The sequence below is a fragment of the Nelumbo lutea genome, chromosome 1, assembly GCF_056320005.1.
Source record: "Nelumbo lutea isolate HS-2025 chromosome 1, American lotus-T2T, whole genome shotgun sequence".
NCBI classification, from domain to species: domain Eukaryota; kingdom Viridiplantae; phylum Streptophyta; class Magnoliopsida; order Proteales; family Nelumbonaceae; genus Nelumbo; species Nelumbo lutea.
The window spans coordinates 19,960,173-19,981,892 of NC_142684.1; the positions used below are offsets into that span (position 1 = coordinate 19,960,173).

The 21,720-nt window shown below is 40.5% G+C and overlaps 1 protein-coding gene across 21 annotated transcripts in view; it reads left to right on the forward strand.

The window, feature by feature from the left end:
- The window catches only part of LOC148873853 (hyperosmolality-gated Ca2+ permeable channel 2.1-like), an 82,370-nt gene that overhangs the window by 55,916 nt on the left and 4,734 nt on the right, over positions 1-21,720 (forward strand). For 16 of the 21 annotated variants that reach the window (XM_088964022.1, XM_088964024.1, XM_088964010.1 and 13 more), the window contains 2 exons: positions 3,831-4,107; positions 4,560-4,838. In XM_088964022.1, the coding sequence (XP_088820148.1) occupies positions 3,831-4,107; positions 4,560-4,838 (556 nt within the window). The remainder of the gene's footprint in view (positions 1-3,830; positions 4,108-4,559; positions 4,839-21,720) is intronic. The other 5 variants (XM_088964031.1, XM_088964025.1, XM_088964026.1 and 2 more) reach the window with 2 other exon arrangements.

Below are 21,720 nucleotides of genomic sequence, written 5' to 3' on the forward strand. Positions count from 1 at the left end.
ACACCTACACTTCCCCTTACGTACTGCAATCAGGAGGTCAAGGTCATCTGAGGATGGCTAAGGCTCAGTGGTGGAAGTGGGTATATCATCAATAGTAGGATTGGATAAGGAGGAGGCAATACCTGAATCTGGTGCTGCAGAAGAGATAGGAGAACCAACTTGCTGCCACCATCTTCTGTGAAACACCCTCAATTCTTTACACTTTTGACAACTCCCCTCATTACACTCCCCTCCACTTGTAGGAATATGCAAAGGAACATCTTGAGCAAATACACCCTACTGACCACTCTTCCCCTAAGGTGAAACTCTAGGGTAATAGGGGACATCTTCAAAGAAGGTGACATCCATGGATACAAATCTGGTTCTCAAGACAGGGTCATAACAACAATACCCCTTTTGATTTTTTGCATACCCTAGGAAGATACATTTGGTAGCCTTAGGATCAAATTTTGAATGGGTAGGCCCAAGGATTTGGACAAAACAAGTGCAACCAAGGGTTTTGGGAAAAACGGAAAACTGCTCCTTATTAGGATACAACAAGTTAAAAGGAGCTTTCATGTCCAAGACTCGTGAAGGAATCTTGTTAATGAGATAACAACACTTCAAAGAGGTGCCTATTTTTCCTCTTAGCAACACCGTTCTACTTAGGTGTATGAGGACAAGTGCTCTGATGAATCACTCCATGTTACAAGGAGATAGGAAGATAAGGGTTAATGAAAAATGTAGGTCAAAGTGGGAACCTCATCCCGAGAGTGCATGAGGTAAACCCATGAAAACTGAGAGTGGTCATTAACAAACAATAAAAAGTATTTGTACCCACCCATAGTCGGAATATGATAGGGCCTCCACATATCAGGATGCACAATTTCAAAAGGAAAAGAACTTCTTTTATTATTTTGTGAATAAATTGATCTACAATGCTTTGCCAACTCACAACTCTCACATTTCAAACCGGACACTTGGATTGACTCAAACAAATTAGGAAAAAGACTCCTTAAAGACCCAAAAGATAGGTGGCTCAATCGATTATGCCAAAGCATAATCTGACTCACAAGCTGTGACACAAAAGACTTCCCAACTTCTTTACTCTTCCTAGGGGGATGTTTAAGCAAGTAGATCCCATTCGTGTCACGGCCAGTCCCAATCACCTTCCTCGTAGCCAGATCCTGGAAAACACAATGATCAGGAAAAAAGGTCATTGAACAATTCTGGTGTTTAGTGATACTATTGACAAAAAGTAGATTAGTACTTAGCTTAGGAACAAGCAGGACTGAGGATAAAGATATAGCATCAGAGACATGATGTCTCCCTTGCCTGAAATAGGGACAAGAGAGCTATTGGCAATAGACACTTTGTCTCTGCTAGAGGACAAGCAATAGGTGTGAAATAAGGAAGATAAACTGGTCATATGATCAAATGCACCTGAATCTACAATCCAAAAATGGCTAGTGCTGCCTAGGGTAGAGGCATGATAGGTAGTGGCCCTTGTACCTGATTGAGCAAACGCAGAAGTGGGAGGAGGAGTAGAATGAGACTGTCCAGAGAAGCCAACTTCATTCTCCAGCTGAGATAAAGTAGCCCTAACAGCAGTCGATGCATCAAGAGAACTAGATCTAGTGTTGGGTGTGGATGAAGCTCCTGTGGTTATAATTGCATTAGCGTTTCCTTTCTTGTTCCTAAGTCTCTAGAATTAGCTGAGGATGAAACTTCCAACAAGTGTCCTTAGTATGTTTTGGTTTCTTACAGTAGTTACAAAACACACCCCTCTTTCCATCCTTCTTTACATCCCTCTCCTTATCATCTTCAGTCTTCGGTTTTATAGCTACTAAAGCTGATTCCATAGATGGAGTTTGTAATATAACTTTTCTTCCACTTTCCTCATTATCTCTAGTGAGAAGTTGCTGTCTTACAATGTCATAGTCAGAGTTTAACCTAGCTAGGAGTTCAAACACTATTTTTCTCAACTAATTTTCTGTATGTGGTAGCATCTTTCTAGCTCTCCCACTCAATAGTCTCAAGATGATCACTCTCATACCACAATGATTTCAAGGTGGAGAAATAAATTCACATAGGTTTCTCCCCCTGTTTAAGATTATTCACCTCAATTTTCAGTTCATAGGTTCTAGCAACATTAAGGGGCTGAGAATAGGTTTCTTTCATATTGTCCCAAATCTCCTTAGTTGTCTTTGCCCAAAGATAGTTTCTACTAATATGAGGCTGCATGGAGTTGCATAACCAAGTCATAATCAAATAATTTTCTTGGACCTATTTAGCAAGGGAAGGGTCCTTCTGTGCTGGTTTCTTTGTGCCTCCCATCACATACCCCATCTTTCCCCTCCCTCCAATGGCCATCGCGGCTGATTGGGCCTATTCCAAATAGTTTGTTCCATCAAACTTGACTGTAGTAATCTGAAATGAACTGTTGTCAATAGAGTTTCCAGCTCCTACAAGTCCTTCTCCATTGGTTTGTTCTCATTTCCAGCCATTTCTATGCTGAAATGGACAAAGGATATTCATTTAATGGAGAGTACAGCACTGTCTAAACTTCTTTCCCAAACAGAAATTCCAAGAATTGTCCAACAGCACCTAGAGAAAAAAAAATTCAGAGGCCTTTTTACGAACACATGGTGGGCAGTAGAGGTGACTAATGCTGCCAAAACAATACAGTCCACAAGAACAGTCCGTAAAGAAACCCTAAAACAATCCAAGAGAACAGTGAACAGCTGTACTGATTCCAGAGAAATTTCAGACGCTTGACAGTCCAAAAAAAGTATGAAAAACAACCCAGAAAACACTGGGCGCCACCCTCAATCTCTGATTTAAGCTCTAAATCAGAAATCAACCCATTTTCTTTGATTCTTCCTGGTCACCGGACAACTCTCCAAGTATTCTGAACCTTGGTCACCTTCAATCTCCAATGACCTCCAAGAACCAGGCAAATCAAGCTGAAACTTCCAGCCCTAGAAATACTCTCATGTAGTTGGCTGGACTACACCTACATGAGAGCGCTAACCAGTTTTAGGCCTGCTCTGATACCAAGTTGTCTGAAACCGAGGAGATTCAGACCTGTTTAGTAAACAAAAAAGAAAACAGAGATGAAGAGAGGGGTTCGATCAGGCTTAGTCTCCGCCCCAAGTGATAATTAAAATAGGTCTACAAAAATAAGTGGTACAAATACCCGTCACTGGAAACAACAGAAAAGAGTATTCTAGCAGTACTATAATCAAAGGAAAAACTTATGAACAAGTGGGGACCACAAGCTGGTCAACCATTTTCTCTACACTCATATCTATATCAATGAGTGGGGCAACAGGACCATTACATTCTGCTCCCTTTTTCTGTTTTTTTTCTCTGTATCTTTTCTTCTCTCCTCTTTTTCTTTTATTTCTTTGCTGTTTATCTTTCTAAACCTAATTCTGTTATCAGATACTTCATCCAAGTATGTATTTTTAAAAAATTATTGAAAACTAATGGTTTATAACATAAGATGGGAACCATAGGAAATTGGCTACTCTTATTCGGGGTAAAGCTTAATTAATGGTTTATAACATAACACAAGGCCCCCACTAGTTTTCCTTGTAACAAGATACTTTTTGAAGATTCTTCCATCCACATTATCATCTAATATTTGATTTGGGAACTATACTATGCATACAGTATTCAAGAAATTGAGAGGGATATTGTTGAGATTTCTAATCTGTTGACATGGACACAAGTTACTTTGGATGCTTCATTGGTGTATTTAGACTTTGAAAGGTGAAAAAATTACATGATTGGTTTTCTGATAGACAATCATGGACCTAACTGACTTAACATGTACTTCTGTGCAGGACATTTGTAAGCCAGCTAGTAACAGGTTACCTTCCAAGTGTTATCCTGCAATTATTTCTTTATCTTGTTCCACCAACGATGATGCTATTTTCAGCAGTTGAAGGTTCTATTTCTCGTAGTGGCAGGAAAAGGAGTGCATGCTGCAAGGTCCTATACTTCACAATTTGGAATGTTTTCTTTGTTAATCTTTTGTCAGGATCCATCATCAGCCAGCTTAATGCCATTTCTAGACCAAAAGATATACCTATGCAACTTGCAAAAGCTGTACCAAGGCAGGTGATTGTTACTTCCAGTCTTTCTGGTTTGCTTTGATCATCCTGCTTTCTTTTGTCAGAATTCTATTGGAAATGCCCTGCCTGTCTTTCCACTGCGATGTCATCGTAACGGTCAAGTTTCGTTCCTGCTCATGAAACTATGGAATCACTTCTTTGTGGATATTAACTTCCATCAGTTGAAATTCTCATTTTTTAGCTTTCTATGTTTCAACAATAGCCAGTTGTTTTGCACATTTAATGTAAAAAATTTATTCGCTGGTTGTTGAGTTGCAGTTAGCCTTCATTTTATGAGACTCCAGGTTCTATATATGCAATTAACCATCTATAATAGAAAATAATTTGAAGTTCAATGAGTGGAGCAAAAGGCTCCCCAGTTTCTAAATTTTTATTATGAGTTTAATGTGGCACTCTAATAACCTACTGTATGACATTATGCTTTTCAAATGTTTGCAGGCTACTTTCTTTATTACTTACGTTTTAACATCAGGTTGGACAAGCTTGTCCTCTGAAATAATGCAACTTTATGCTCTTGTTTCCAATTGGTTCAATAAATTTATACTTGGAAAGAAGGAGGATCCATCATACAGTGCCCTATCTTTCCCATACCACACAGAAGTTCCAAAAGTTCTTCTCTTTGGACTCCTTGGGTTCACCTGTTCTGTTTTGGCACCTTTGATTCTGCCTTTCTTGCTAGTGTACTTCCTTCTTGGTTATGTTGTGTACCGTAACCAGGTGAGAATTTCGCCAATTGATTTATATCAAATTTTGTATCTTAAATTCATTCAAGTATGGACATGGCCATGCACCAACTTCTGCAATTGGTTTATTCTTCTATCATAATAGACTTCATAGCATTCTCATTTCTTGGAAGCAAGTGTATTTTGAATCCTTAATGAATCCTGTTTACGAGTGTAGGTTGTCAAGACTGCTATTCAGTCTTGATCATTAAGAGATTTCAGGTTCGATGAGAAGAGAATGTGAAGAAGATGTAGAAGAAAGAGTGATGGAAGAGCAATAGAACACAGAATTTTAGGAGAACAGAATGTCAATATTCTGCCGCCGCCACTTTAAGTTAATATATATAAGTTATGCTAGTTACATGAAAGGACATATCTGCCCTTGGTGTTTACATCATAACTGCTAACAAATAACAAACAATATAAAACTGAAACTAGAAATAACAAAACAGAAAAATAACCATAGCTGTGACTAGATACATTCTACCCTATGGACAGAGTGGGACCACAGCTATGGGGCCCACATCACTGTTCTCTACACTCCCCCTCAAGTTGGGAGTATATATTCATCATTCCCAACTTGGATAGATCCACCTCTAGCTTCTCTCTTGATACGGCTTTAGTAAGAATGTCTGCTAGTTGCATACTGGATGTGATGTAAGGGAGGCATACTTCTTGAGATGAGACCCTCTTTCGAACAGAATGACGGTCAACTTCAATGTGTTTGGTTCTGTCATGCTGTACTGGATTATGTGCTATATTAATGGTGGCTTGATTATCACAGTACAGCATCAGGGGCTTCTCATACTCAATACCCAACTCCTCAAGTAGAGATCTTAGCCATAGGATTTCAGCCACTCCATTGGCCATGGACCTGTATTCTGCTCCAGCATTTGACCGGGAGACAACACTTTGTTTCTTACTTCTCTAGGAGACAAGGTTTCCTCCCACAAGATTCTTGAAAAGTATACCCCTACCTAGGCATCTCTTCAAGTAAGCTAAGATTCTTTCTACCGCAAGAAGATGTGTGGTTCTAAAAGAATGCATGTACTGGCTGACAACACTAACAACATAAGTAATATCTGGTCGAGTGAGGCAGAGATATAGGAGCTTTCCTACCAGTTGCTGGAACATAACTTTGTCTTCAAGAAGCTCCCCACTCTTGGCACTAATCCTGTGATTCTGTTCAATTGGTGTATCTGCAGGCTTGACACCTAACTTTTCAGTTTCTGCCAACAGGTCTAGGACATATTTCCTCTGAGATATAAAGATCCCCTGTTTTGATCCAGCAACCTCAATACCCAAAAAATACCGAGTACACCAAGGTCCTTCACCTCAAATTCTTGGTGAATAAGCTGTTTAAGAGACTCAATCTCATGGCTATCATTCCCTGTGACCACAATATCATCAACATATACTGCCAACAGTGTCAAAGAGGACTCCACCCCCTTGATGAATAGGGTATGATCTGACTGGGCCTATACATATCCAAACTTCACAAGTGCTAGTCTGAATCTATCGAACCAAGCCCTAGGTGACTGTTTCAAATCATATAAAGCCTTGTTGAGCCGGCAGACCTTCTTACCTACTTCTGCATCATAGAATCCAGGAGGCAAACACATGTAAACTTCTTCCTGCAGATCTTCATTCAGAAAGGCATTTTTCACGTCCATTTGGTATAAAGGCCAAGTGTGACTTGCTGCAAGGGACAAGAGAACTCGAATAGTAGTCATCTTGGCTACCGGTGCAAATGTCTCCAAGTAATCTATGCCATAAGTCTGTGTAAACCCTCTTGCAACTAACCGAGCTTTGTACCTCTCAATAGATCCATCTGCATTATGCTTCACCGTAAATACCCATCTGCATCCAACTGGTTTCTTTCCTTTTGGCAAATCAACTACCTCCCAGGTGTAGTTCTTCAACAGAGCATCCATCTCAACTTGCATTGCATCTTTCCATTCAGGGACGGATAGGGCTTCTTGCACTGTTCTTGGAATAGTTACATTGGAAATGGAGCTAAGGTAGGACCTGTAGGTAGGAGATAGACGATCATAGGATAAAAAGTGGGAAATACAGTGGGTTGTGGATGTGGTACAATGTCGTTTCCCTTTACGGACTGCAATTGGAAGGTCAAGATCATCTGTAGTGGAAGTCTCTGTGGGCTCTGGGACTGAAGTATCTGGACCTGGAGCTGCAGATGAGATTGGAGCTGGTCTGGACTGCTAATGATCAGGATCAACCTGCCTACACCGCCTGTGATAAACCCTCAACTCCTGATCCCTCTGACCACCCTCACCATTGCAGCTTTCCCTCAACTCCTGATCCCTTTGACCACCCTCACCATTGCAGTTCTCATCACCCAATGGAATAGGTAAAGGAACTTCCCCACTCTCACTGCTCTCCCCTTGAAGACAAGAACTCAAACCCCCACTCTCACTACTCTCCCCCTGAGGGGCAACCCGAGGATAATAGGGTGTCCCCTCAAAGAAAGTGACATCCATGGAAACAAACTTCCTCCCGGAGACAGGATCATAACAGCAATAACCCTTTTGATTTGTGCATAACCAAGGAAGATGCATTTGGAGGCTTTGGGTTCGAACTTGGAGGGATGGGGTCCGAGAAGCTGAACAAAGCAAGTGCAACCAAATGTCTTAAGGGGAATAGAAAACAGGTCCTTACGTGGGTGTAGAAGCGAAAAAGGAGATCGCATATCAAGGACCTTGGAAGGGACCCGATTAATAAGGTATACCGTCGTGAGGATAGCATCCCCCCAGAAGCGAATGGGGACATTGGAAGTAAACATGAGGCTTCTAGCCACTTCGAAAATGTGCCTATTCTTCCTCTCAGCAACTCCATTCTGCTGAGGTGTATGAGGACAAGAGCTTTGGTGGATAACCCATGATGAAGAAGATAAGATGTCAATGATTTTGCAAGGTATTCCTTTGCGTTATCAGATCGAAGAACTTTGATCTTGGCATCAAACTGGGTTAGGATCATTTGGTGAAAATTTTGGGTCAGGGAAGGTATCTCATCTCGTGAATGCATGAGATAAACTCAAGAAAAACGGGTATGGTCATCAACAAATAACAAAAAATATCTGTACCCACCCATGGAAGGGATATGATAAGGCCCCCAAACGTCAGTATGCACAATATCAAAAGAATTATCACTCTTTTTATTACTCAATAAATAAGGCTTTCTACAATGCATAGCAAACTCACAACTTTCACACTGTAGTTGAGACAACTCAATAGACTCAAATAAAGTAGGAAATAGACTCTGTAAAGATCGAAAAGACAAATGACCTAATCGATTACGCCAAAGCATAACCGGACTCACACTCTGAGAAACAAAAGATAACTTTTCTACTGACTCTTCCTGACGGAACCGCTCCTCGAGCAGATAGATCCCATTCGTCTCATGGCCAGTCCCAATCACCTTCTGCGTCTCCAAGTCCTGAAAAACACATCGGTCAGGGAAGAAGGTTACTAAGCAGTTCATATGCTTGGTAATACTACTGACTGAAAGAAGGTTAGTATCAAGCTTAGGCACATGCAAAACAGATGATAGGGACATGGTATCTGAAAGCTTGATGTCACCCTTCCCAGAAATTGGAACCAGGGAGCCATCAACAATAGATACCTTATCTCTACCAGAAGACAAATGGTTAGTAGTAAACAGTGAAGGCAAGCTAGTCATGTGATCAGATGCACCTGAGTCTATTACCCAACAAGGCTCAGTAGTACCTGGAGCTGAGGCATGATAGGCTAAAGCTCGAGTACCTGAATGGGCGAAGGCAGATGTGACAAGGGCTGATGGAGGTTGTGGTGGCTGAGCTGAATTTCCAACCTCCTTTTCTAGCTGTATTAGGGCAGCCCAAACTGCAGCTAAGGTCTCCAAAGATGTTCCTTTTGTACTAGATGAGGATGCTGAATCAGTGTTTATGGCTTAATGAGCAGTGCCCTTCTTGTTTCTTAACTTTGCAGGGACCAAGCTAGGATGCAGTTTCCAACATGTCTCTTTTGTATGTTTGGGTTTCTTACAATGTTCACATACTACATCCTTCTTGTCTTCCTTCCTCCTGTCCTACTCTGAATCACCCCCTGATTTGGGTGTAGCCACTTCAAAGGCTGATAAGGTTGCATCAAAACCTTCCTTCTGGTTTCTTCACTGTGTACAAATGAGTAAGCCTGAGAGAGTCACACTGTCTCTAGTCAAAATCTGCTGCCTCACAATATCATATTCTGGGTTCAGTCCCGCCAGGAACTCAAACACTCTGTTTGTCTTGATGTGCTTTCTATGGGTCTGAGCATCTTTGGGACTCTTCCACTCAAGAGTCTCTAAGTGATCAATCTCATGCGATAGGGACTTCAAGGTAGAGAAGTAGACTGATACCGGTTTCTCTTCTTGTTTAAGGGTGTTTACTTCACATTTCAATTCATATGCTATGGCAACATTAAGGGGTTGGGAGTAAGTTTCTTTCATAACATCCCATATCTCCTTAGCTGTCTTTGCCCACAAATAGTTCCGGCTAATATGAGGCTGTGTAGAATTACACAGCCATGTCATAACCAAGTAGTTTTCTTACATCCACTTGGTATATGTCGGGTCTCCCTTGGAAGGTTCTTTCATATCTCCTAGGAGGTACCCTAATTTACCTCTTCCACCAATAGCCATCATGGTTGATTGGGCCCATTTCAAATAGTTTGATCCATCAAACTTTACGGTCGTAATCTGACCACCCATCTCAGAAACACCACCATAACTGATGTTCCCAAGACTGCCTTCTGCCTGAATCTTAGACTCCATTTCTGTCAAGTCTCAAAAACAGTACTTGAGTCACCAATCACAATCAAAATAGTATAGGCCTAATCTGTATTCTCAGTGTATGTGCACAAAACCGAAGTAATTCTGATATGAAACCAACTAGCCAATACAGTAGTAGCTGTCCTAGATCTCTAACCCCCTTAGAACTTTGAGAACAGCCTTAAAACAAAACTGATATGCTAGGAAAAGTTAGGGTTTTAATCAGTCCTGAAAGGAAGCAATTCAGTCGCACAGTCCAAACTGTATAGATGAGCTTGCAGTAATAAGAAACCCTGGAAACTGATCGGACCTACCAATCAACTTAAGAGTAGCTCTAGGTAGATCTCAGGGTTCAGTCAACCACTAGGGCTTGCCGCAGATCACTTTCAAACCCTAGAGTAGAGAGAAACACAGTTCGGTTCAGGGTTTGCTGTAAAACCCTAGGAAATCGAAGAGAGAAAGAGCTAGAATGGTTCGACCTTCCCCTCCAGATAGGTCCAACCTATCTTCTCTGAAAGAACTTCTGTTAAAAAGGTAACAACTTACAAGAAAAAAATAGTTCGCTGCCTTCTAGGGTTACCTGAACCCTAGTATTCTCTGATCCTTCCTAACCACCAACACTCTGCAACCCTAGCAAGTTTCCAACAGCTGCTAGTACCTCTGGCGATTTCCAAGAATCAGTCTGCGAACTCCTCCTTTTCAGCTTTCAGTCCTAGGAGATTCTCATGTGGTCGGCTAGTATTAGACTCACATGAAAAACCTTAACTTGGCTCTGATACCATGTAGGTTGTCAGGACTGCTATTCAGTCTTGATCACCAAGAGATTTCAGGTTCGATGAGAAGAGAATGTGAAGATGTAGAAGAAAGAGTGATGGAAGAGCAATACAACACAGAATTTTAGGAGAACAGAATGTCAATATTTTGCCGCCGCCACATTAAGTTAATATATATAGGTTATGCTAGTTACATGAAAGGACATATCTGCCCTTGGTGTTTACATCATAACTGCTAACAAATAACAAACAATATAAAACTGAAACTAGAAATAACAGAACAGAAAAATAACCACAGCTGTGACTAGATACATTCTACCCTACGGACAGAGTGGGACCACAGCTGTGGGGCCCACATCACTGTTCTCTACAACGAGATTTGGCAAACAAGCACTAAAAACTATACTTCAAAAAGCTTGTCGTGTCAAAATTGAATATTGACTCTAGCTCACTTGTCCAAGGCACTTCTTTTGGTAATAAATAAAAAGAAAATGTATTGAAATAGAAAAAGAATATTAGAACCAGGTGATAAGATTTCACCCAACAAGAAAGAAGACCATATTCTAAAAACATTGGACTCAAAATAACCAAAACCAGCAAGAGAAACACCCAAAATCCCTAGAAAACATACATAAACAAACTTAATGATTAGGACCTTCTTTCTAAATGACCATTGCCCACCTAAATGATCAATTGCTTAGTGTCTCCTTAATCCTGATTAGGACCTGCCTTGCTTTTCTTAATACTTTTCTTCAGCCTCTTTATGGGTCCCATCTATAATTCCCCCTGCAATCTGGAAAAAAACCTTAGACACCTGGACAGTTCTCTAACTCTTCTGAGTTTTAAATCTTCTCAGTACATTAGGGACTTTCTCAAAAGCCAGCATATTCCTAGAATTATCACTGATTCTTTCTAACTCCAACACCACATTTTTTTCTGAAAAACACTGATATGCTGCCAACTCACTATCCTTGTTGGTGTCATTCCCTGACCCTTCAAGTGAACATTCACCAGCTTGACCACCTTCTGTCCTTGCTACAGAGCTTGTCCCAACAAGAACCACACTATCTTCCTCCCTTGTCCTCAGAGGCAAAGGATGTATTTCTTGTGATTCCTTAATTTTTTTACTGTAGATTTCTCCGATCTGACTTGGCTTTTCCCTTGTTTTATCTGATCAAGAAATCCATATCCAACTCAATTAATTGATATGCAATTTGTGATCATTTATTGGAACTACAATTAAGGTTTATACATTTATAGAAAGATAAATCAGTAGAAAGCTTGTTGAATTAAAAAATATGAAATAAAAGGAGTTTCTTGAAGAAAGAAGGAAGAGAGAAGGAGAAGAAGAGAAGAAGAGAAGTTGAAAAGAAAGGAGAGAAATGATCTGGCCGCCCCTTTCACTTATTATTTATATTAAAAATAATAGAGCAGTACAAAGACAACTATGCCCTTATAGGGCAGCAAGACATAAAACAGCATATATAAGACGCAAAAACATAATAAAATTTGGACTCACATAACTATAGTGGTCCCCACCTCCTATCTAACAACTAACATAAAACATCTACTCATAAAAAACATCATAAAACTGATTAATCTTCAATACTCCCCCTCAAGTTGGGAGTAAATGTCACACATTCCCAACTTGCGTAGATCATGTTCAAGCTTGTTCTTTGCCACCCCTTTAGTGAGAATATCAGCCAGCTGCAACTCTAAAGAGACATAAGGCAAACAGACTTCTCTAGTTGTTACCATTTCTCTTATAAAATGTTTATCAACTTTAATGTGTTTTGTCCTATCATGCTGAATTGGATTGTGGGCAATATTGATTGCAGTCTGATTGTCATAGTATAACATCATAGGTTCCTCTGCTTTCACCCCAATCTCACTCAAAAGAGCTCTAACTTAAAGAAGTTCTGAGACACCATGAGCCATGGATCTATACTGAGCCTCTGCACTTGACCTTGCCACAATCGCTTGCTTTTTACTCTTCCAGGAGATCAAGTTTCCACCTACAAAGGTATACACTCTTGATGTAGACCTCCTGTCATCTAAGCATCTTGCCCAGTCTGCAACTGTATAGGACTCTTGCTTCAGATTCTCATGATTTGAGAAAAGAATGCCTCTGTTAGGGTGCTTTTTCAGATATGCAAGTATCTTCTCAATAGATTCTCAGTGCTGAACCCGAGGTGCATGCATGTACTGATTCACAACGTTGACAGCATAAGAAATATTTGGTCGTGTCATACACAAATACAGTAGTTGGCCCGCCATTTTTTGATATCTCCCCACATCCTTTACCAATTCACCATCCACACCATTAACTCTATAATTTGGATCAATAGGAGTGTTTGCCGGTTTGGTCCCCAGCTTCCCAGTCTCCCACAATAGGTCAAGTACATACTTCCTCTATGAAATAAAGATCCCATGCTTGGATCTTGCAACTTCAATCCCCAAGAAGTATTTGAGTTCACCAAGATCTTTGATATCAAATTCTTACTACAATGATGTTTTGAGATCATCAATCTCCTCTAGATCATTTCCTGTCACCACTATATCATCCACATACACAATCAGAATTGACACCAGAGCATCTCTCATCTTCGCAAAGAGAGTGTGATCAGATTGTGTCTGTGTGTATCCAAAACGGATGAGTGCCCCCTCTGAACCTGTCAAACCAAGCCCTAGGTGACTGTTTCAGTCCATATAGAGATTTTCTGAGTCTGCACACCTTTCCCTTACCAACATTCTCATAAAAGCTTGCTGGAATGTCCATATATACCTTCTCTTGTAAATCACCATTGAGGAAGGCATTTTTTACATTAAGCTGGAACAAAGACCATGAATAGGTAGCTGCTAGAGATAAAATGATACGAATTGAACTCATCTTAGCTACTGGTGCAAAGGTTTCCATATAATCAATACCATAGGTCTGAGTATACCCTTTTGCTACCAACCTTGCCTTGTGCCTCTCTATCTTGCCATCAGCTCTATACTTCACTGAGAATACCCATCTACATCCAACTGTCTCCTTGTCTGGGGGGAGATCAGCTATTTCCCATGTTTGGTTTTTAACCAAAGCATCCATTTCATCTTGCATGGTTGTTTTCCACTCAAGTTTGTAGAGAGCCTTAGTAACATTCTTGGGTATAGACACAGAATCTAGGGAAGAAAGCAAAGCACGGTAGGAGGGTGATAAGGCATTGTAGGAAAGATGGTGTGAAATGCAATGGGTTGTACACTTTCTCTTCCCCTTACAAAGTGCAATGTGAAGATCAAGTTCAGTGGGATCAGGTGCAACAATGGTGTTAGGGACAGGAACATTATCATCATCAGAAAACATAGCATGCTCAGGCTCAAGAGGAATACCTGGAACTGTATTTGCCGAATCTAGAGTTTCAAAAGGACTGATAGAGTGGTGTGGGTAAAGGATGTGTGGAGTCAACCATCATCTGTCGGCGCTGATATTTCTATGAGGCTGCCTGTAGTGGCTCAAGTAATGAAACTAGAGGTGCAGGTGCTGGCTGAACTGATGGAGGTGCTGGCTTAACTGATGAAGGTGCTAGCTGAACTGATGAAGGCACCAAAGAAACAGGAAGAGGAACAGATTGTGAGTTCTCGTCCTCAAAACTCTCCCCCTGAGGAGAACCACTCGAGAAGGTGGATTCAAAAAAAGTTACATCCATTGTGACAAATCTGCTCCTCGACACTAGGTCATAACAGCAATACCCCTTTTGGTTCTAAGCATACCCAAGAAAAACACATTTCTTGGCCTTAGGATCCAATTTCTTGCGATGAGGGCCAAGAATGTGAACAAAGGAAACCCACCCAAAAACCCTTAGAGGTATATGAAATATCTCCCCATCTGGAAAAAGCAGACTAAATGACACCTTAAACATCAAAGTCCATGAAGGAACACGGTTAATCAAATGCATGACTGTAAGAACTGCATCTCCCCAGAACTGTGCAGGAACTGAAGCACACACCATAAGACTCCTTGCTACCTCCACAATGTGTCTTTTGTTTTTCTCTGCAACTCCATTTTGTTGTGGTGTATATGGACAACTGCTTTGATGAATTACCCCATGTTCTAGGAAATAGGTGGTCAAGTCCTCAAAGTACTCTCTAGCATTATCTGATCTAAAAACCTTAGTTCTCACTCCAAATTGTGTGAGAACCATTTGGTGGAATTGTCGTACCATGTTAGGAACCTCATCACGTGATCTCATCAAATATATCCAAGAATATCATGTATAATCATCCACAAACAAGAGAAAGTAACGGAATCCTCCCATGGAAGGGATATGATATGGCCCCATACATCAGTGTGAACAATATTAAAAGCAAAAGTACTTCTTTTATTACTTGGTTTAAAACACTGTCTACAATGCTTTCCTAACTGACAACTCTCACACTCCAAAGTAGATAACTGAACGGACTCAAACAACTTTGGGAAAAGACATTTCAAAGAACTAAAAGAAAGGTGTCCCAAGCGATTGTGCTAGAGCATAATCTGGTTCACTGACTCTGACCCACTACTACTACTACTACTAACATGATGGCCCTGATGTCTCGGAATCTCATCCAGAAGGTAAACTCCATTCACCTCACGACCACTCCCAATTATCTTCTTTGACTCCAGATCCTGCAAAACACAATTACAAGGAAGAAAGGTCACAGAACAATTCAAATTCTTTGTCAAAGAACTAACAAACAGTAAGTTGGTATGAAGTCTGGGGACATGTAAAACAGAAGACTGAGTTATATCATTGGTCACTCTACCTGTCCTTTTCCCAGCAATGGGAATATGTGAACCATCTGCGGTAGAGACTCTACTAGAACACAACTGATAGGAATTGAAAAGGGTAGGGGCTTTAGTCATGTGCTCAGATGCTCCTGAGTCTATAATCCAGGGAGGAGGTCCCTCCTTACCTGAAGTGGATGCAATATTTGCAGTTGCATATGAACTACCTGTATGCGCAAAGGAAGAGGTGTAGCTGGTTCCTGCATTTTGCTGTCCATCTAGAAGGTTAGTGCTAGGTGAATCTTTCTTACTCATAAGATGTTCAAACCTCTCCAATTTTGTCCTCACTATTGCTACTGCAATGGATTCCCAATCCGTTTGGGAAAGAGGGACCGAAGAGTCTCCTGTAGTGGCTACATTTGCATTTCCCTTCTTGTTCCTTATTTGGGTAGGCATAAGATTTGGATGAAACTTCCAGCTAGTGTCCCTAGTATGCTTAGGCTTCTTGCAATAATCACACACCAAGTCCTTATCTTCCCTTCTAATCTCACTACTCCCCCTGTCTCCATTCGGCTTAGGTTTTGTTGTAACAACCATAGCCAACTAGTCAATCCCAAGTTGTCTCAGCATTACATTCCTCCTACTCTTCTCTTTAGAGACAAAGGCATAGGCTTGAGAGAGTGTCACACCCTCCCTGGAAAGAATATGTTGCCTAGCAATGTCGAATTCAGGGTTCAGCCCTGCCAATAACTCAAAAACCTTATTCCTCTGTACTAGTCCGTGATAGGTTGTTGCATCATTTACCCATTCCCATACCATAGTTTCTAAGTGATCTATTTCTTGCCATAGGGTTTTCAACACGGAGAAATACACTGGTAGAGGTTTTTCTCCCTATTTCATACTTATCACCTGATTCCTTAACTGATAGTCTCTGGCTTCATTTTGTTTCTGAGAGTAGGTTTCAGTCACTCCATCCCAAATCTCCTTAGCAGTATTAGCCCATAGGAAATTTTTTGCAATATGAGGTAACATAGAATTACACAGCCAGGACATTACCATGTAATTCTCCTGCACCCATCGGGAAGAGTATGTATCAAGTTTCTTCTCTTCCCCAGTGAGATACCCTAATTTTCCACAAGCACTAATAGCCATCTTTGCTGATTGTGCCCACTCCAAATAATTTGTACCATCAAGTTTTACTGTAGTAATGATCCCAGACCCAAAAATATCACTATTACCTCCAACACCCAGTCCCACAGTACTGGTAGATTTCATCTCGGTATTCCAACTCTCCATCTTACTTCAAACAGTTCAACAGTAAGAAAAAATAGATTGGAAACCTTCCAAAAACAATTTAATTTCACACACACAAAAACAAACCCTTTCGGAGGAAGAAAATCCTAGTTGGAGAGAAATCTTTCTCCTCCCCACGCCTCCCAACATAGAGAAGAGTGAATCGATCACTCCAGGAGGCTTAGAAAAATCCAGAAACCAAACCGCACTCTTCAGAAAATAAAAAGAAAGCTAACAATACCTGGCCGCCCAAGATCAGATAAAAAACAAAGAGTCCAACTTTTCTGGGACTCTTCCCCATACTCCAATTCTTCTTGATTTTGATGCCGAATAGTAGATCACCTTCCTGATGACTAGATCCCACCAAAAAATCCAAGAACTGGGCAATCTACTACAAATCGATCAGCCCTTTATTACTTCATGCAGTCGGCTGATCTAGGGCTACATGGTAATGCTTCTAGAACCCTAGCCACTGCTCTGATACCAAGTAGAAAGCTTGCTGAATTAAAAAATATGAAATAAAAGGCGTTTCTTGAAGAAAGAAGGAAGAGAGAAGGAGAAGAAGAGAAGAAGAGAAGTTGAAAAGAAAGGAGAGCAATGATCTGGCCACCCCCTTCACTTATTGTTTATATTAAAAATAATAGAGCAGTACAAAGACAATTATGCCCTTATAGGGCAGCAAGACATAAAACAGCATATATAAGACAGAAAAACATAATAAAATTTGGACTCACATAACTATTGTGGTCCCCACCTCCTATCTAACAGCTAACATAAAACATCTACTCGTAAAAAACATCATAAAACTGATTAATCTTCAACAAAATTAATCAAGTATTTATTGATTTCTAATTGATTCACATATTAACCAAGTATACCTGAGAAAGAATTCCCTATCAAACCACATGATTGCAATCAAACCACATGATTGCTACAAATGGAACTACAATTAAGGTTTATACATTTATAGAAAGATAAATCAGTAGAAAGCTTGTTGAATTAAAAAATATGAAATAAAAGGAGTTTCTTGAAGAAAGAAGGAAGAGAGAAGGAGAAGAAGAGAAGAAGAGAAGTTGAAAAGAAAGGAGAGAAATGATCTGGCCGCCCCTTTCACTTATTATTTATATTAAAAATAATAGAGCAGTACAAAGACAACTATGCCCTTATAGGGCAGCAAGACATAAAACAGCATATATAAGACGCAAAAACATAATAAAATTTGGACTCACATAACTATTGTGGTCCCCACCTCCTATCTAACAGCTAACATAAAACATCTACTCGTAAAAAACATCATAAAACTGATTAATCTTCAACAAAATTAATCAAGTATTTATTGATTTCTAATTGATTCACATATTAACCAAGTATACCTGAGAAAGAATTCCCTATCAAACCACATGATTGCTACAAATGGATTTAGTGAGCCTTTCTTGAACCCTCAAAGCTTATATCTAGCATTCTTTATAATAATGATTATAAGAAGCTTCATTCCTTCTTGCTTTTACTATTTTCTCATTTTTGTTGTGCTTCTCCTAGAAGGTAATGTTAGGAAGCTAGGTTTAACTTAAGTCGTTGTAAGAAGTCCTAAAGTTTTCAGATTTTTCTGAGTTGATGCTCGAATATGAGAAAGGTTACTCAACCTTTCTCTCTTTCACACAATATATTCATAATATTCTTTAGACTATAAGGTAAAAGACAGTATAGTCCCTATTATGTAAATATTATTATAAGAACACCCCTAATTATGCTTTATATAACCTATGAACAACCCCAATACTTAAAATCCCCAAGAAAATCATAAAACTGATTAATCTTCAACAAAATCAATCAAGTATTTATTGATTTCTAATTGATTCACATATTAACCAAGTATACCTGAGAAAGAATTCCCTATCAAACCACATGATTGTTACAAATGGATTTAGTGAGCCTTTCTTGAACCCTCAAAACTTATATCTAGCATTCTTTATAATAATGATTATAAGAAGCTTCATTCCTTCTTGCTTTTACTATTTTCTCATTTTTATTGTGCTTCTCCTAGAAGGTAATGTTAGGAAGCTAGGTTTAACTTAAGTCATTGTAAGAAGTCCTAAAGTTTTCAGATTTTTCTGAGTTGATGCTCGAATATGAGAAAGGTTACTCAACCTTTCTCTCTTTCACACAATATATTCATAATATTCTTTAGACTATAAAGTAAAAGACAGTATAGTCCCTATTATGTAAATATTATTATAGGAACACCCCTAATTATGCTTTATATAACCTATGAACAACCCCAATACTTAAAATCCCCAAGAAATTACAACAAACTAACCAAGTTTTTTTTTTTTTTTTTTTTTTTCAAATTGTGGTATCACAACTAAAACTAAATATAGAATGTTTAACCCAACACTATTATGAGCCAAATTTCTACATAATCTCATTAAATCAACCAAACAATACTCAGAATGATTGTCTCAACACATATGTAGCTTTCTTCGACCTACATAATTTGGGTATCTCTCCCTCGCAACAAAACTAGGAGGTTGCTCCATATATACTTCCTATAGATCATGTTGAGTTGGGCCGATTTCTAGTTATTGGGCCCAGTTATTTAGCTCTTATATTTTTAAGTTGTTAAGTTAGGAAGTTGTTGGGCTTTAGGCCCATTAGCTTATGTTTTGAAGTTGTGACTGTTCAGCTACTTTAGTATAAAATATAACGAGGGGTTGGTTGCCAAAACTAATTTAATTCTGGTTGACATCCTACTCTTTCTTTCTTCTCTTTTCTTCTGGACTACTGAAACTCTTCATCTTCTTCTTCTTTCTCTTCACAAAGAATTCATCTAGATTTCCAAACAGTGATTTCTACTTGGTATCAGAGCAGGCCGAAGGTTCCTTGAGTTGTTTTCTCATGCAGACCTAGATCGGCCGGCTGCATGGTGATTTAAGAGGCTGATCAAAGATCTCAGGGAAGCCCAGTTTTTGGATTGTTTGGTGGATCTGCTTTGCCCTGTAGCTGGTCTAGGGTTTCCCATCAAAATCAGGGAAAACTGGAGAAAGGGGGAGAGTCCTGTTTCTGTTGGACTCTTCAGTTTTGACGTAGGAAGTGGCGCCCTAATTTTTTAGGGTTCCTTGGAGTTTTCTGTAAGGGGCGGTTCAAGTCCTGCCTGATTTGGAGGTCTCTGGAGAGAGCGGCTGCCTCTTCTCCCTCTTCTCCTGTCTCATAGAAAAGGAATCTTTTGTGGGAGGACCATCTAGGGCACCAGAAGGGTGTCGTTGGTACGAAAAGTGATTTATTTGATATTCTTGCATATTATAGTAATCTTTTATCCCCTCTTTGAGAAGTGTGGAGGGTAATGGAGTTGAAAACAAGCCTGGGAGTGAAATGGGACCAATGGGAGGTGTTGGAGACCTTTTCGGGGCTGGGACCATTACCATAGTTAAGTTGGATGGTTCGAATTACTTAGAATGGTCACAATTTGCAAAGATGGCCATTGGTGCTCGTGGGAAGTTAGAGTATATCACTGGTGAAGAAGTGAAACCCAAAACTAACAGCTCCCGGTGGATATAGGAGAACTATATACTGATGACTTGGATGTGTAATTCCATGCTGCCCCATATAAGTAAAAATTTTTGTGTGCAAATACAACCACGGAAATATGGGATGGGGTTGTAGAAACCTATTCACAGAGGGAGAATGTTGCTAGGACTTAACAGTTGAGAAATCATATTATTGCTACAAGGTAGGGAGATAACCCTATTGTTGTTTACTTTTCAGCCCTTAAAACCCTGGCCAGGACAACCCTTTGTGTGCTGCAAGGCTAGGAGTTGCCCGATGAGATGGCTCCACCAAGGTCAGTAGCACTGGATCATGACCTCAAGTCGCATGGCCGGGGCACTCGGCTGGCTCTGGCCGGTCCATGGGAGGCGCCACTTACGTGCTAAAGGGGGACGGCCATAATGAGAGGCGACTATGTGTCGAAGAGGTGGCTGGGCACCGATGTGATGGGTCTCTTGTATGCCAATGATGATGGGTACTTGTGTGTCATGTTGAGAGGCGACCGCTTGGGTCGGAACACACCCGTGCGCTAGAGGCAACGGGGTAGCTCACTCAGCTTGGGCAAGGGGCTAGCATGGTGAAGGGTCATGCTTGAGCCAGGCCCGCATGCCAAGGCTCCCTTGAGTGTCGGTAGCGCAATGCCGATCCATGCACTGTCCCCATGAGCAAGTGTGCACCCATGAGGAACCCTAGTAGTCATGCTAGCCATTAACCAGGGCCGCCCCGCAAGGGAAGTTGGTCTAGCAGTGCCAAGGTTAGGCACCCGAGGAGGTTGACCACCCCTCCTCAAAGAGTACGTTAAACTTTTGGTGGTCTGCCTGAAGATAACATCAATTCTCCCAAAAATCTTATAGGAAAAAATGACGGTGATGTCCCTTAACGTAAGCCTGCCAAGCTTAGGCAAGGCTAAGCCTGTGTCAGATCGTAACACTGTGGCAGGAGATTGACCATTTGGAGACAGTTGTTTGGGAAACCACTAAGGATGCAGTTGCCTACCAGAAGCTCCTAGAGAAGTATAGGGTGTTCGAATTTCTTGTTGGCCTTTATCCCGAATATGATATTGCAAGACAACACATTCTTTCCAGGGACAATGTTACTCTCTCCTAGGCATATGCCTTTGTGTCAGGGGAAGAGAGCAGCTGTTGCAGTAAGGGCGAACTTGAGAGATATGGGCAGTTTCTGAACCAACAGGATACAGCCAGTTCTAGCTCAGCAACAGGTGGACAGCCAGGTACAGGTGGTTCTGGTGGAGCACTCTCTACTTCCTTTGCTCACACAGATAGTTCACGTGCCACTGCAAATTATGTTTCTACTTCAGGTAAGGAGGGACTTCCTTGGATTATAGATTCTGAAGCCTCAGAGCACATGACCCATAGTTCCACTATTTTTTCTTCTTACCATCTCTGTCCTGGCAGAGACAGGGTCACCATAGCTGTTGGATCTCATGTTCCCATTGTTGGGAACGGGTCTGTCAAGATTAGTGATTTCATTTCCCTTCCCTCTATCCTTCGTGTTCCCAGATTGAGTACTAATCTGTTGTCTGTTAGTAGTTTGATTAAGAACCTGAACTGTTTAGTAATTTTTTCTCTTGGTCATTGTATCTTGCAGAATTTGAATTCAAAGAGGACGATTGGGAGTGGCTATGAAGTGAATGGAATCTACCTCCTAAATGTGCTTCCTCCTCACCAGAGTCATCATGTCAGTAGGGATAGTGA